This window comes from Scyliorhinus torazame, chromosome 1 (assembly GCF_047496885.1).
Source record: "Scyliorhinus torazame isolate Kashiwa2021f chromosome 1, sScyTor2.1, whole genome shotgun sequence".
Classification (NCBI taxonomy): domain Eukaryota; kingdom Metazoa; phylum Chordata; class Chondrichthyes; order Carcharhiniformes; family Scyliorhinidae; genus Scyliorhinus; species Scyliorhinus torazame.
Genome location: NC_092707.1, coordinates 87,944,579 through 87,962,218, shown reverse-complemented (window position 1 = coordinate 87,962,218; position 17,640 = coordinate 87,944,579). Strand labels below are relative to the sequence as shown.

At 51.8% G+C, this 17,640-nt stretch overlaps 1 protein-coding gene across 1 annotated transcript in view; it reads left to right on the top strand.

The window, feature by feature from the left end:
* Nucleotides 1-17,640, top strand: part of LOC140414947 (solute carrier family 2, facilitated glucose transporter member 11-like) — an 88,449-nt gene that overhangs the window by 38,737 nt on the left and 32,072 nt on the right. The window contains exon 8 of the mRNA XM_072501023.1: nucleotides 4,557-4,667. Within this exon, the coding sequence (XP_072357124.1) occupies nucleotides 4,557-4,667 (111 nt within the window). The remainder of the gene's footprint in view (nucleotides 1-4,556; nucleotides 4,668-17,640) is intronic.

The window sequence follows — 17,640 nt, the reverse complement described above, 5'->3', positions numbered from 1 at the left end:
CGTCTCACCCCCCAACCTCCCCAAAGGAGCAGCCCCCCCAGGTGACCCCCAACCCTCCCTCCATCCCCCTCCCTCTCCCCCTTCAACCCTCCCTCCACCCCAACCCTCCCTTCACACCCACCCCCACAACTGTGAACCACAATTGTGGCTAACGATGCTGTCTCTGTGTCTCCTCAGGAAAAGCTCTCCCATAATTGGCGGGAGAGGGCCCAGACTGGCAGTGGGGTGCCTGAATTGAGAATCCTCACCTTCAAGGAGAGGGCCCGAAAGGTGTCTGGTGTGGCCGAGGACAGAGTGGTCACCCACGCGGAGGCTGGCAGATGCCGCAGAGGAAAGGGATCGCCAGGCTTCACCCGGAGGACCTGTCAAACGTGAGTAGTGATTGACTCACTGACTGACCCATCCCTCCCACTGGCCACACGTCCATCCTCCCGCAGTTCAAGCAGCCGACGCGCCGGCCCATCCCGGGAGGCCCCCTCTCCTGGCTTCGAGGAAAACACCTGGGAGGAGAGCTCCGATGATGCAACTATTATAGTCGCGGCACAGCTGTCATCCCCACCCTCCACCAGCGCAGATACACACACCTCGGTGGGAAATGTTCGTGGTCAGGCTTCTGGGGCACAATCTGGTGATCACCACACTGCTGCTGATGTACATCAGGTGGAGGCAGGAACCCCCAGGCGAGACAGTAGTTGGAGGGCTGCTGGATCCCAGGACCCAGCTGGGTCCCAGCCTGCTGCTGAGCATCTGGAACAGAGTTACCGGGGGCTGATGGAGACGATAGGGAGAAACCTGGATGTTCAGAAGGAGATGTCCGCGGCACTCCGGCAGATCCATAGCCGATTGGAGGAGTCCCAGAGGCTGCGGGTGCAGGCAATGAGTGGCACAGAGGTCAACACTGTTAAGGTGGCGACCGCAGTGGAGAGCCTGGTGCACGATGTCGACAACATCCTTTCCCCACTATCCCCATATCTCTGGATCTCATTAGTATCCAGAAATCTATTCATTTCTGTCTTGAGCACACTCAATGACTGAGCTTCCACAGCCCTCTGGGGTGGAGAATGCCAAAGATTACTACCCTCTGAGTGAAGAAATTCCTCCTCATTTCAGTTTTAAATGGCTAGCCCCTCGTGCTGAGGATGTGTCCATTGGTTCTAGACTCACTGGCCAGGAGAAACATCCTCTCCATTTACTCAAAACAGTGTAAAGCGGGCAGTACACAAATGGCACATTGCAGACTGGTGTAGCTGACCGATACTGCCACGGGTAGAACAAGATGCTCGGATGAGAGATATTTGCAGTTGATTGCACAACTCCCTCTTCTGGCTCAGAGCCAGAACCTGTATGTCCAGTCGCAGGTGAGACACTGCCTGTAAATGCATATGGCGGGGAAGCTGGGTGTAGTCTACCTGGTCTGCCTGGCACCTCTTCACTGCTCCACCACTGCCTTTATAAGAACAAGTGTAAGTCAAGGGGAATTTCCCATTGTCTTACCGGGCGCAGTTTTACGGCCACGGGGCATCCGAATATCAGCTCTCCACAGCGCACATGGGTGGGATCACATTTTAGCAAATCTGCGTATTAAGGCGAGACAGCTAACCTCACTTTAATGTGCAGATTCCTGAGGTACCCGAGACGTGGAATCAATTTCCTTCGTCTTGGAGACTTTGGGTGAGCACCGGTCGATACTCGGGGTGGGATTCTCGTCCCACACCGTCAGGAAATCTGCAGGCGTGAGTGTGCTGCCGGTGAAACGGAGGATCCCACCGACGGAGAATTCAGCCCCTGATCTCTGCAAACAAGGACCAATGGAATGGCATTCGTGGGATGGGGGTCTCCCAGGGGGTCAGAGGCCCCCATGCATGCACCTGTCACTGCTGGTGCCACCCAGGCGCTGGCACTGCCATGGTGCCCAGGTGGCACTGCCAGCTGACGGGCACTGCCAGAGTACTAGGTTGGCACTGCCAAGCTGGCATTTTTCTGCGCCATGGCGATCTGGCCAGAAGCGTCCTGTGCAGTTGTTGGGGGGCTTGTGGGGGGCTCGGTGACCCTCCCATAGTCCGTTTGGGCTTGGGGTAGTGTTGGGGGTTGTTTCCAAAGCTCCAGAGATCGAGATGCCATTTAAAAATGGTGCCCCGATCTCCTGCTACACTGAGTTCTGGTGAGCGGAGCTCCTCAGTGCACAAATTGGGGCTATGTGTAGCCTCGTCCGCACGTTCCCCGCTGAGGCCCCCATCTAACCCGAGTGCCATTTTATAGCGTTGTGCTACTCAGAGATGCGAAAGTCGGGAAACATACAGCTAAATGAGCTCGCTATGGGACATATACCCATTTAGTTAAAACCCGCCAAACATTGCAGACTAATAAGCAGTTGGCACACATTCCTAACCAAATAAGTAGAAATGAGGGGAGAAATAAAGGTTCAAAAACTGTCTTAAAATGCTCATTTGGACTGGGAGAGCTGCCGTTTAGGTTAGTAAAGGGAAGCTTTAGGTACCTAGGTATCCAAGTGGCGCGGGAATGTGACCAGGTGCATAAACTGAATCTGGTCCGTCTGGTGGACCAAATGAAGCACGATTTTCGGAGATGGGATGCGCTTCCGTTGTCTCTGGCTGGGAGGGTGAAAACGATAAAGATGACGGTCCTCCCGAGATTCCTATTAGTATTTCAGTGTCTCCCCATTTTTATTCTGCGGTCCTTTTAAGCAGGTCAAGAGAATGTTCATGAGCTTTGTCTGGGCGGGCAAGACCCCACGAGTAAGGAAGGCAATGCTTCAGTAGGGTCGGGGAGAGGGCGGGCTGGCGCTGCCAAATTTTAGCAATTATTACAGGCCGGCAAATATAGCCATGATCAGGAAGTGGGTGGTGGGGGAGGGGTCGGCATGGGTGCGCATGGAGGTGGCTTCATGTCAGGGCACCAGTTTGGGGGCGTTGGTAACTGCGCCTCTGCCGCTCCCGCCGGATACTCCACCAGTCCAGTGGTGGTGGCAGCCCTGAGAGTTTGGGGCCAGTGGAGGCAGCATGTGGGAGCAGTGGGAGCATTGGTCTGGGCCCCAATCTGTGATAATCACCGGTTTGCCCCAGGGAGTATGGACGTGGGGTTCTGGTTATGGCGGAGAGCGGGGATTGAGAGGATGGGGGATATGTTTATAGAGGGGAGCTTTCTGAGTATGAGGGAGTTGGAGGAAAAGTTTGGGTTTGTGAGGGGAAACAAATTCAGGTATCTGCAGGTGCTGGACTTCCTTCGTAAACAGGTGTCAACCTTCCCGCTCCTACCGCTAAGGGGGATTCAGGACAGGGTAGTTTCCAGAGGGCGGGTAGGAGAAGGGAGCATCTCGGACATTTATAAGGAACTTATGGGGTCAGAGGAGACGCAGACCGAGGAGCTGACGCGCAAGTGGGAGGAGGAGCTGGGAGGTGAGATAGAGGATGGTCTATGGGCAGACGCGTTGAGTAGAGTCAACGCGTCCGCAACTTGTGCCAGGCTCAGCCTGATACAATTTAATGTTGTTCACCGGGCTCACATGACAGTGGCCCGGATGAGCAGATTCTTTGGGGTGGAGGACAGGTACACAAAATGTGTGGGAGGGCCGGCGAACCATGTCCACATGTCGGACATGTCCGAAGCTTAGGGGATTTTGGCAGGGGTTTGCGGACGTCATGTCGAAGGTGTTAAAGACAAGGGTGGTGCTGAGTCCAGAGGTGGCGATTTTCAGGGTGTCAGAAGTCCCGGGAATACAGGAGGAGAAAGAGGCCTTTGCTTTCCTGGTAGCCCGGAGACGGATACTATTATCTTGGAGGGACTCAAAGCCCCGGAAGTCAGAAACCTGGCTATCGGACATGGAAATTAATCATCAATAGGGGGGAGTAGTTTAGATTAGAGTAGGGGGTCAATAAGGGAGGGACCTGTACGAGAGGTAAATGGCTTTTGCACTATGTTTATGGTTTCATGTATATTGTTTATTTTGTTGTTGTTACTACACTGAAAATACCTTTATTTTTTTTTAAAATGCTCATTTGGAGTTATTTAAATGCATATCCAAACCCTGGGCAGCCATTTTCTGTGGAATGATGGATACCTAAGCAGTGTAAATACTGGGGCTGTTGTGGGACTAACTAAATGATGCATTAAGATCAGCACTAGAATAACTAACTCGCAGCCGACAAGCGCATCGGGTGCCAGAATAAAACATGACCAGAAAATTGAATAAGTGTCAATTTGGTAGGGGTGGCATGTGGCACAGTGGTTAGCACTGCTGCCTCACGGCACTGAGGACCCGGGTTCGAATCCCGGTACTGGGTCACTGTCTGTGTGGAGTTTGCACATTCTCCCCGTGGGTTTCACCCCCCAACCCAAAGATGTGCTGGTTAGGTGGATTGGCCACGCTAAATTGCCCTTTAATTGGAAAAAGAAAAAATTGGGTACTCTAAATTAATTTTTAAAACGTATTAAATTGGTGAAAACCATTTGCCAGTCGGTTGCCAGTCTGTGTCTGTGCTGTTCCATGATGTTGCCTTACACTGGTGATTTAAGTAAGATTGTTTTCTGTGTTTCAGATTTACTTCTATGCCACCTATGTATTTAATCAAGCTGGAATCGCAGAAGCATATATCCCCTATGTTACTCTGGGCACTGGGGCTTCGGAGTGTCTCTCAGCCCTATGCTGTGTAAGTAGAAAGGACAGTTCCAAACCCATCAAACACCAATGGTTGTTCCAGAAACCAATGAGATGGTTTCCATGGTTTGACTCACCAGCGATAGGTAAATGACTCATTTAAATCAGACTACACTGGGACTCTGCTATAATCCCATTAACAGGGTCCACATGTCAAATTATAGGTGAGACTTCATTAGTTCATTGCTGCCATCTAGTGCTTAGGTTTGATGCCACTTGTGCCAGAGCCAAGGTTGCTTACATCTCCCTAACCTTTCGGTCTTCATGCTCCAAGATAAATAAAATAAACCAGGTCCTTTGTAAAAGCAATCAGTTAAATAGCTGCCTTTAATTTTTCTTCTTAAAGTGGGTAGCTGTGTTTATAGTCGGGGCGGTTGGGGACTGGGGGAGTGGGAGGGGGTGACCATATTTGCTGATTGGAAATTTTGAGGCCACGACAGACCCAAGTTACACTGGGTTCCCTGTGTAGCAGACCACGGGCCCCAGTGTATCACTGAGGATTAATAATCCAGGGGCACAGGCTAATGCTCTGGGGACAGGGGTTCAAATCCCACCAAGGCAGCTGGTGGAATTTAAATTAATTACACTTTTTATAAAAGATAAATTTAGAGTACCCAATTAATTTTTTCCAATTAAGGGGCAATTTAGCTTGGCCAATCCACCTACCCGACACATCTTTGGGTTGTGGGGACGAAACCCATGCAAACACGGGGAGAATGTGCAAACGCCACGTGGACAGTGACCCAGGGCCGGGATTGAACCTGGGGCCTCGCCGCCGTGCTAACCACTGCGCCACCGTGCTGCCCCTTAAATTAATTTAATTTAAAAGAATCTGGAATTGAAAGCTAGTCACAGTAATGGTGACTAACAAACTAGCGATTGTCGTAAAACCCTGTCTGGTTCACTAGTGACCTTTAGGGAAGGAAATCTGCCCTGCTTTCCTTACCTGGTCTGGCCTACATGTGACTCCAGACCCCTGGCAATGCGGTTGACTCTTAACTGCCTCTCTGAAATAGCCGGGCAAGCCACTCAGTTCAGTTCACAGAGATTTAGGGATGGGCAACAAATGTTGACTTGCCAGGGATGCCCACATCCCATAAAAGAATTTGGTGTGGTGTTCTTTGTGGTTCAGATCCTAAGATGGTTGGTGTAGTGTTCACAAAGACTACAATTAGCTTTTGTATTAAACAAAGATTTATTTACACTACTTAATTGAATTCGACCTCTTACTTATATATAATATACAATGGACAATAAATATACAATCTACACTCATCTACCAATAATCTCTACACTAATACAGTAACTATGATCTGCTCTCACTCACACTAGCTTTCCTACAGTCTTTCTCCTAGCACTCTCCCAGAAGGCTTAGCATTGATGCTTTGTATAGTTCTGCATCTAGCTCCCTCTAGTGATTAACATTAACCCTTACAGTTCTGTACATTTCTCATAATGTCACAGGCCGTTGGACAGGTCTGTGGTTGTACCTACAACAGTGCAAGAAGGCAGCTCACCACCATCTTGTCAAGGGCATTAGATATGGGCAATAAACACCCACGTCCCATGAATGAATTTGAAAACACATATGAATTAGGAGCCGGTTTTGCTCAGTCATTCAATAAGATCATGGCTGATCTTATTGTAACCTCAACCTCACATTCCCAACTACCCCAGAAAAGCTTTCACTCCTTGTTAACCAAAAGATTCTTGAGCTCTGTAGTAAAAATACTTAGACTCTGCTTCCATGCCTTTTGAGGACGAGAGTTCCAAAGACTCACTGCCCTCTGAGAGAAACAATTCTCCTCATCCCTGGTTTAAATGGCTCATATTTTTAAACAGTGACCCCCTAGGTCTACATTATCTCACAAGAGGAAACATCCCTTTCACATCTACCCAACAAGGCCTCTCAAGATCTTATATGTTTCAATCAAGTGGCCTCTTATTCTTCTAAATTCTAGGCCAGGATTTTCCAAAATCCCGGCCAAGTGTTGACGCCGACGTAAACACCGGAGTGTTTCACGCCGGCGTCAACAGGCCTCTTGGCCCAGCAATTCAGGGGGCCAGCACGGCGTTGAAGTGCTGTGCGCTGCTCTGGAGGCGATATATGGACCTGCACTTCCAGTGCGGGTCCGCGCATGCGTGTGGTGGCCTTTCCGCACCGGCAAATGCCCGTGGTAGCTGTTTCCGTGCCACGCAACAAGGCGTAGCGACACAGCGGGCCCACGCGGAAGGAGGTAGGCCCCCTCAAGATGGCGCGCGCCCGCAGATCGGAGGCCTCCGTGATGGACCTGGCCATCGTGCAGGCGCCCCCCGGAGTCTGATCCCCCCGCCCCCCACCAGGACGGCCACCACGGCCACAGGTCCAAGCTCACGGCGGGTGGTACCAGGTTGGTACCCGGCAGAACTCGGCGGAGAATCGCCATGGAGGCCGTTAAAAACGGCCCGGACCGGCGCCGCATCGACCGCGAGCGCGCAGGCGACTGCCGCCGATTCTCCGGTCACCGGAGAATTCCGTCTCGACTTCGGAGCAGCATGCCGGAGCCGACTCTCCAACCCGGTGCGCCCTAGTGTCTACAAGCCTGACCTATCCAACCTTGTCTCATAAGACAACCGACCCATTCCAGCTATGAGTTTATTAATAATAATAATCTTTATTGTCACAAGTAGGCTTACATTAACACTGCAATGAAGTTACTGTGAAAAGCCCCTAGTCGCCACATTCCGGCGCCTATTTGAGTACACAGGGAGAATTCAGAATGTTCAATTCACCTAACAGGACGTCTTTGGGGATTTGGGGGAGGAAACCGGAGCACCCGGAGGAAACCCACGCAGACACAGGGGGCGCGATTCTCCGATCGTGGGACAGAGTGTCCGCGCCGTCGCGTTTCACCACGGCGCAAAACGGGGTGGACACTAGCGATTTTGTCCCCCACAGGGGACCAGCACGGCGCTGGAGCGGTTCATGCCGCTCCAGCCTCACTTCCTGGCGCGCACTGAGGGCGGCGCCAACCCACGCATGGGCGGTGGCTTTACGGAACGCGCCGGTCCCGACGCAGCATGGCGCGGGGGTTCTGGGGCCGGACGCGCAACAAAGTAGGCCCGGGGGTTGGGGGGGAGATTGGCCGGCCCGCCAATCGGTGGGCCCCGGTCGCGGGCCTGACCCCATCAGAGGCCCCCCCCCCCGGGGACGGAGACCCCCCCCGCCCACAGGCTGCCCCCGACCCTTCGTGCAGAGTTCCCGCCGGTAGCGACCAGGTGTGGACGGCGCCGGCGGGACTCTGCTTTTTCCACTCAGCCCATTCAGGCTGGTGAATCGGCCCGGCCTCGTACAGCGGCCCGTGACCGGCGGCGTGCCAAACGCGCCGGCGCAAATGGCGCCGATTCTCCGCACCTCATAGAATCGCGCGCCGGCTGCTTCGCGTGGTTGCGGCGATTCTCCGGCCCAGCGCGAGGCTGGGTGAATCGCGTCCCAAGCTGAAGGATAACCTCCCGACATAGAACATAGAACAATACAGCGCAGTACAGGCCCTTCGGCCCACGATGTTGCACCGAAACAAAAACCATCTAACCTACACTATGCCATTATCATCCATATGTTTATCCAATAAACTTTTAAATGCCCTCAATGTTGGCGAGTTCACTACTGTAGCAGGTAGGGCATTCCACGGCCTCACTACTCTTTGCGTAAAGAACCTACCTCTGACCTCTGTCCTATATCTATTACCCCTCAGTTTAAAGTTATGTCCCCTCGTGCCAGCCATATCCATCCGTGGGAGAAGGCTCTCACTGTCCACCCTATCCAACCCCCTGATCATTTTGTATGCCTCTATTAAGTCTCCTCTTAACCTTCTTCTCTCCAACGAAAACAACCTCAAGTCCATCAGCCTTTCCTCATAAGATTTTCCCTCCATACCAGGCAACATCCTGGTAAATCTCCTCTGCACCCGCTCCAAAGCCTCCACGTCCTTCCTATAATGCGGTGACCAGAACTGTACGCAATACTCCAAATGCGGCCGTACCAGAGTTCTGTACAGCTGCAACATGACCTCCTGACTCCGGAACTCAATCCCTCTACCAATAAAGGCCAACACTCCATAGGCCTTCTTCACAACCCTATCAACCTGGGTGGCAACTTTCAGGGATCTATGTACATGGACACCTAGATCCCTCTGCTCATCCACACTTTCAAGAACTTTACCATTAGCCAAATATTCCGCATTCCTGTTATTCCTTCCAAAGTGAATCACCTCACACTTCTCTACATTAAACTCCATTTGCCACCTCTCAGCCCAGCTCTGCAGCTTATCTATATCCCTCTGTAACCTGCTACATCCTTCCACACTATCGACAACACCACCGACTTTAGTATCGTCTGCAAATTTACTCACCCACCCTTCTGCGCCTTCCTCTAGGTCATTGATAAAAATGACAAGCAGCAACGGCCCCAGAACAGATCCTTGTGGTACTCCACTTGTGACTGTACTCCATTCTGAACATATCCCATCAACCACCACCCTCTGTCTTCTTTCAGCTAGCCAATTTCTGATCCACATCTCTAAATCACCCTCAATCCCCAGCCTCCGTATTTTTTGCAATAGCCTACCGTGGGGAACCTTATCAAACGCTTTGCTGAAATCCATATACACCACATCAACTGCTCTACCCTCGTCTACCTGTTCAGTCACCTTCTCAAAGAACTCAATAAGATTTGTGAGACATGACCTACCCTTCACAAAGCCATGCTGACTATCCCTGATCATATTATTCCTATCTAGATGATTATAAATCTTGTCTCTTATAATCCCCTCCAAGACTTTACCCACTACAGACGTGAGGCTCACCGGTCTATAGTTGCTGGGGTTGTCTCTGCTCCCCTTTTTGAACAAAGGGACCACATTTGCTGTCCTCCAGTCCTCTGGCACTATTCCTGTAGCCAATGATGACATAAAAATCAAAGCCAAAGGTCCAGCAATCTCTTCCCTGGCCTCCCAGAGAATCCTAGGATAAATCCCATCAGGTCCCGGGGACTTATCTATTTTCAGCCTGTCCAGAATTGCCAACACCTCTTCCCTACGTACCTCAATGCCATCTATTAGCCTGGGGTTCAGCATTCTCCTCCACAACATTTACTTTTTCCTGAGTGAATACTGACGAAAAATATTCATTTAGTATCTCGCCTATCTCTTCAGACTCCACACACAATTTCCCATCCCTGTCCTTGACTGGTCCTACTCTTTCCCTAGTCATTCGCTTATTCCTGACATACCTATAGAAAGCTTTTGGGTTTTCCTTGATCCTTCCTGCCAAATACTTCTCATGTCCCCTCCTTGCTCGTCTTAGCTCTCTCTTTAGATCCTTCCTCGCTACCTTGTAACTATCCATCGCCCCAACCGAAACTTCACACTTCATCTTCACATAGGCCTCCTTCTTCCTCTTAACAAGAGATTCCACTTCCTTGGTAAACCACGGTTCCCTCGCTCTACGCCTTCCTCCCTGTCTGACCGGTACATACTTATCAAGAACACGCAGTAGCTGATCCTTGAACAAGCCCCTACCTTGTTTCGTATACTCCTGGCATTGAAGTAGACACACTTCAAACCACCTACCTGAACACTGGCCCCCTCCTGCGACGTCAAATCTGTGCTCCTGACCTCTATACTCTCATTCTCCCTTACCCTAAAACTACAATCCAGGTTCCCATGCCCCTGCTGCATTAGTTTAAACCCCCCCAAAGAGCACTAACAAATCTCCCCCCCAGGATATTTGTGCCCCTCAGGTTCAGATGTAGACCATCCTGTCTGTAGAGGTCCCACCTTCCCCAGAAAGAGCCCCAGTTATCCAAAAATCTGAATCCCTCCCGCCTGCACCATCCCTGTAGCCACGTGTTTAAATGCTCTCTCTCCCTATTCCTCATCTCACTATCACGTGGCACGGGCAACAACCCAGAGATAACAACTCTGTTTGTTCTAGTTCTGAGCTTCCATCCTAGCTCCCTGAAAGCCTGCCTGACATCCTTGTCCCCTTTCCTACCTATGTCGTTGGTGCCAATGTGGACCACGACTTGGGGCTGCTCCCCCTCCCCCTAAGGACCTGGAAAACACGATCCGAGACATCACGTACCCTTGCACCTGGGAGGCAACATACCAAACGTGAGTCTCTCACGCTCCCACAAAATCTCCTATCTGTGCCCCTGACTATAGAGTCCCCAATTACTAATGCTCTGCTCCTCTCAATTGAACACAAGAGAAAATAGTTGTCACTTCAGTAATGACACATGACTCTACTGTGAAAGTCCAAGAAAGTCCAGAAACAAACTGCTCTCTGAAATAGACTTTTCTGGTCTGACTGGATGGGTGTTTCAGATTTCAGCACAACTGGTCGAAGGACATCTCCCCCATACCACCACACACTCAGCTCAACATCTTTCCTTAAATATCCATCTATCCTTTCATCTCCGATACCACCTCTTTGAATTCAACTTTACAAAATCTAAAAATCTTTCGGGTGCAATTCTCCTAAAGATTTTGAAGCGTTGCAGCGAGCAGAAACTGCCACGAGCTTCCCGGGGCTGGCCCGGCGAGGCAGGCAATTCAACTTTAATTGGTCCACTTAACGAGCCCCACAGGCTTCTTGCTGTAAATGAAGGCTCGCCAGCACCGCACTTGCCAGCCCCCCCTGCTAACAAGGTCAAGCAGCACTTCAACAGCAGTTGCACAGTTGATCCCAGTCAGCTCGCAACCATGGCACCGAGGTGACCAGCCTCAAGATTCAGGGAGGCTCCGCGATGCGGTGGAGGCCAGGAGGGATGTCCTGTTCCCTCGAGGGTCCTGGAGTATGAGCCACAAGGCAGCCAGGGCCACACGGCGGCCATGAAGGGGCAACAGAAAGCTACTAAAAAAGCTATAAAGAAGAATAAGATAGATTATGAGAGTAAACTTGCTCAGAATATAAAAACAGATAGTAAAAGTTCCTACAAATATATAAAACAAAAAAGAGTGGCTAAGGTAAATATTGGTCCTTTAGAGGATGAGAAGGGAAATTTAATAATGGGAGATGAGGAAATGGCTGAGGAACTGAACAGGTTTTTTGGGTTGGTCTTCACAGTGGAAGACACAAATAACATGCCAGTGACTGATGGAAATGAGGCTATGACAGGTGAGGACCTTGATAGGATTGTTATCACTAAGGAGGTAGTAATGGGCAAGCTAATGGGGCTAAAGGTAGACAAGTCTCCTGGCCCTGATGGAATGCATCCCAGAGTGCTAAAAGAGATGGCTAGGGAAATTGCAAATGCACTAGTGATAATTTACCAAAGTTCACTAGACTCTGGGGTGGTCCCGGCGGATTGGAAATTAGCAAACGTGACACCACTGTTTAAAAAAGGAGGTAGGCAGAAAGCGGGTAATTATAGGCCAGTGAGTTTAACTTCAGTAGTAGGAAAGATGCTGGAATCTATCATCAAGGAAGAAATAGCGAGGCATCTGGAGGGAAATTGTCCCATTGGGCAGACGCAGCATGGGTTCATAAAGGGCAGATCGTGCCTAACTAATTTAGTGGAATTTTTTGAGGACATTACCAGTGCGGTAGATAATGGGGAGCCAATGGATGTGGTATATCTGGATTTCCAGAAAGCCTTTGACAAGGTGCCACACAAAAGGTTGCTGCATAAGATAAAGATGCATGGCATTAAGGGGAAAGTAGTAGCATGGATAGAGGATTGGTTAATTAATAGAAAGCAAAGAGTGGGGATTAATGGGTGTTTCTCTGGTTGGCAATCAGTAGCTAGTGGTGTCCCTCAGGGATCAGTGTTGGGCCCACAATTGTTCACAATTTACATAGATGATTTGGAGTTGGGGACCAAGGGCAATGTGTCCAAGTTTGCAGACAACACTAAGATGAGTGGTAAAGCAAAAAGTGCAGAGGATACTGGAAGTCTGCAGAGGGATTTGGATAGGTTAAGTGAATGGGCTAGGGCCTGGCAGATGGAATACAATGTTGACAAATGTGAGGTTATCCATTTTGGTATGAATAACATCAAAAGGGATTATTATTTAAATGATAAAATATAAAAACATGCTGCTGTGCAGAGAGACCTGGATGTGCTAGTGCATGAGTTTACAGGTGCAACAGGTGATTAAGAAGGCAAATGGAATTTTGTCTTCATTGCTAGAGGGATGGAGTTTAAGACTAGGACGGTTAAGCAGAACTAGGGGGCATAGTTTCAAAATAAAGGGAAGTAGGTTTAGGACTGAGTTTAGGAGGAACTTCTTCACCCAAAGGGTTGTGAATCTATGGAATTCCTTGCCCAGTGAAGCGGTAGAGGCTCCTTCATTAAATGTTTTTAAGATAAAGATAGATAGTTTTTTGACGAATAAAGGGATTAAGGGTTATGGTGTTCGGGCCGGAAAGTGGAGCTGAGTCCACAAAAGATCAGCCATGATCTCATTGAATGGTGGAGCAGGCTCGAGGGGCCAGTTGGCCTACTCCTGCTCCTAGTTCTTATGTTCTTATGAGCTCGGGGAGTGTGACCAGGAGGACTGGCATCCAAAATCGCAAAAAGTCAACGACCTTCATCGGGCACTATAGGTGAGTTGACACCAACAAGCCCCCTTCCCCCCCCCCCCCTACCCCTGCCCCAGGTACCTTTCCTCCCATAGGCGAGCATCCACCGCCCCAACTCTCCAAGCAGCCCTCAACTCTCCCTTCACCCCCCCCCCCCCCCCGTCCCCCCTCACTTCAATCTCCCGCCCCCACCACAACTGTGAACCCCCGCGTGTGGCTAATGGTACCCTCTCTCTGGGTCTCCACAGGAGAAGCTCTCCCACAATTGCCGGGAGAGGGCCCAGACCAGCACACGGGTGCCCGAAATACAAATCCTCACCACCTTCGAGGAACAGGCCCTGGAGGTGACTGGTGTGGCCGTGGACAGAGCAGTCACCAATGCGGAGGCTGGCAGATGCGGCAGAGGTGAGGATCCACTGGGCCCAACCCGGGGGACCTGTCAAACGTGAGCTGTTATAGTCATACTGACTGACCCATCCCTCTCACTGACCAGGTGTCCATTCTCCCGCAGGGTTCTCCAGCCAACGGCAACGGCCCATCCCTGAGGGCCCCTCCCCTGCTTCCCAGGAGAACACCTCGGAGAGGAGCTCCGAGGGTGCCACAATCGATGCGACACAGCTCTCATCCCCACCCTCCACCAGTGCAGATACACGCACCACGGTGGGAAACATTAGTGGACAGGCTTCTGGGACAGAATTCTAGTGAGCACCACACAGCTGATGATGTACATCAGGTGGAGGCAGGTACCCCCAGGGGAGGCAGCAGTTGGAGGTCTGTTGAATCCAGGTCCCAGCTGGGTCCCAGCCAGATGCTGAGCCTCTGGAACAGGGTTACTGAAGGAGACATTAGGAAGCGGCCGGGACACTCAGAGGGAGATGTCAGTGACACTTCAGCAGGTCCATAGCCAATTGGAGGAGTCTCAGACGCTACAGGCGCAGGAGATGTCGCCGACAATGCATAGCACCGAGGCCAACACTGCTGTGGTGCTGGTGCATGACATCAGCAGCATTAGTGGAGGTGTCAAAGGCGTCGCTCAGTCGGTGACGGCCACGGCTGAGGGCCTCAGCAGAATGGGGGATGCGACCCAGTTCCAGGCTGACCTTGATGAGGTTCTGCGGGACCTGTCCCGCTCTCAGATGGTAATGGCTGAGGCGCTGCGGACCTTGTTGAAGTTGCAGGTGGGCATTACTGAGGTACCCCAGAGCATGACCCAGTCACCTGAGGAGCATTGCAGAGGGCATCGACACCAAGGTGCAGATATCGCGGTGCCGCCAAGGCTGGTAGAGCCAGATTATGCAGGGGCAGCCGGGGCTCTGACCAGCTGCCCCTCTGTCCCGAAGTGAACCCCAGAATCCTGTGGGCGCCAAGCGGGAGGAGAGAGCACTGGGTGCCAACCCAAACCAGACCCATGGAGTGAGGATGGTGGCCACCAGCTGCCCCGAGTTACACCTCTCTGATGAGGATGTGTCTCGAAGTCAGTGCATGGGACAGGGCGGCACGGCTGAGCATGTGTCGTTGACAAGTGCATCAGGGCCCTCCGGCCCAGAGCCCCTAGAGGATGCTCGCCAGGGGTATCGAAGGTCACAGGACATGGTAAGCTGGCTGCCTCCACCTTAGATGTGCATCCTGGGTCACACCTAGAGGTAGCGGGAGAGTAACCAAGGTTAAACACGTTGAGGATCACTGAGTGCACCGATGGAGAGGGGAGAAAGGGCAGGGGGGAAGAGGTAGGGGGTAAGGGAGGGGGTGAGGGGCTGGTGGGGAGAGTGGGGCGGCACCATCGGGAGAGTGAGGCGTTGTTGGACACCTGTGACACATTACAAAACTTTGAGCACAACCAGTATGACGCTTCTGTCACTTTCTTCTGCAATGTGACCTCCAAACCCTTGGCCCATCTCTCCAGACATCTCCCCCCTCCCCTTGGCACTCACCCACTGTCTGACTGTGGACATGTCCCCGGAGCTGTGTCCCATTCCCTGACTGTTCGGATGTTGGCTGCTGCGTGTGTGGTGTTGCCTCCCGCAGTGTTCAAGCACAGTGTCCACTCAGCAAGGTATGATTGGAATGCTAGGCAATGACTCCCACATGCTACATGGCCCGCCCACCCACGGGAATCCACTTGGGTTAGACACAGACAGAGAATCTACAGTGCAGAAGGAGGTCATTCGGCCCATCGGGTCTGCACCTGCCCTTGGTTGTGTGAAATGTTCACTTAACAACAATTGCCAATTCCCTATCAGCAATAGCCTTCAGCCGCATGGCCAGAGGCCTCAGCAGTTGGTGGGGGTATGGGTGATCAGTGGGGCAAACGGGCACAGATTAGGTTTCCCTCGGAACGGGTACACATGATCCAGGGGTTGGCATGCTGGTGCCGCGCATGGTTTCCCAACCCCCAGCGTCTCGCCCTCCCAGCCAAGGCACCCCCACATCCCACCGAGTACTGGGGTGGTAAGCCCAGCATCCCCGGTCTCTTTGCCTTTGAGCTAAAATGGCTACTCCTTTCCTCAGCTCCCCACTGAAGCACTTCCGCCAGGTACAAAAGGAGTACTAATCGGCGCCAGCGTGAGCACTTGGTGGGGAGGCCGATGAATGACGGGAGGCCGTTGGATGATGGGTGGCTCTCGTTAATTGTATGGAAATAGGGCTTAAGTGGTGATAATTGGTTTCTCGCCATGCTACGGCGAAATTCCAAAATTGCCTTCGGGGGCGGACCGGTTGCATCGCAAACTGTTTGGCGCCTGGCACGGTTCCCGTTTTCGGCCTTTCTTGCTATTCACCGGCCTCGTTATACTTGAGCGTGAGTGTAACGAGGCCTGAAGATCGCGCCCTTAGTGTTTTCCTGTAGTCTCCACTTACGGGTCAAATAAAATGTAATAACTATCCATTGTTTCCTTCTGAAACCTTTGACAGTTGTAGCATTCTTGTGAACTCCTCTTTGAAATTTAACAGCAGAACAGACAAGTCCCTGGGCTGGATTCTCTTTCACGCCGTAATCGTGCCCAGCGGCGGTTTGGCGATTCTCCGGGCCCTGAAATCGGCATGACTGTGGACTACGCCCCGCCGCCGGGGGGGGGGGGGCATTGCCAGAGGCCCGCCCATCAATCCTCTGCTCCTGACCGGCCGAGTTCCCGACGACGTGGAACTGACCACCTGTTGCCGATCGGGATGCTGGCGTGGCGGCTGCGGACTCAGTCCACGGCCGCCCTGGTCAGGGTCGGGGGGATCGGAGGCGGGGGGGTGGGGGGGCTTTGTAGGCGGCCGGGGATTAACTGTGCGGGGGTTGAGACTCGGGCGTGCAGCCGATCCGGGGGTCTCTTTTTTTCGGTGTGGCTCCGCGGTCCGAGTCCGCCATGGAGCACAGCGCGGCCGCTGGAGGCCACCGCCATGCGCATGCGCGGACTCTGAACCGGAAGTGCGGGGGCCAGTATCCACAGCTGAAGCTGCGAGATTTACTCTGGGTCCCTGCCAGCCCCCTGCAGGGCTATGTATTAGTTCAACTTTTTTCTAGGAATTTCGGGAGTAAAACTCCACCGTTTTACGCCGGTGTGGGGACATCATCTCTGTGATAGTCTGTGTAGAGGTATTACGGTACCTGGTGATGCTGCAACACCATTGGTAGATATTGTATGTTTCCTATTGGTCAAGCTGTATGGAAGTTCCGCCCTGCAAGGCGGAGTAGAAGAGCTTGTGCAGCCCCAGCAGCCGTCTTTCTGTACCTGAGCTGCTGGGGGAAACATCTAGCTTATTAAAGCCTTCAGTTGGACTACAACCTCACTTTAGTGGTCATTGATCGTGCATCAATTTAATAAGCTAGATTTAAAAGGATGGAGCTCCGAATCAAGCCGGAGTGTCTGCAACACAGCCCCCACGCGGCGAACTGAGCGGCAACCTTCAAGCACTGGCTGGCGTGTTTTAAAGGATATCTCGGAACGGCCAAAAACACACCCACGGGAGAACAGAAATTGCAAGTCCTGCACTCGAGGGTGAGCCCAGAGATTTACACCCTCATCGAGGACGCGGACGACTTTGATGCAGCAATGGAGCTGCTGAAAGGACATTATATTCGCCCGGTAAACCAGGTCTACGCCCGACATCTGCTAGCAATGAGGCGACAAATCCCTGGGGAATCGCTGGAAGAATTCTACCGTGCACTCCTGGTGTTGGGGAGAAACTGCAGTTGCCCGCAAGTTTCTTTTTTTTTTTAAATATGTTTTATTGAAACTTTTTTCCCAAACAACAATTTTTCCCCTCTTACAAAGCAAACGCAACAATAATACAGAAATTTTTAACAATACACAAGTAACAAAACCCCTTTATCTTTGACCTAAACTAAACTAAACCACCCCCCCCTCCCCCCCCCCCCGCTTCCCCCTGGGTTGCTGCTGCTGGTCATCTGCCTT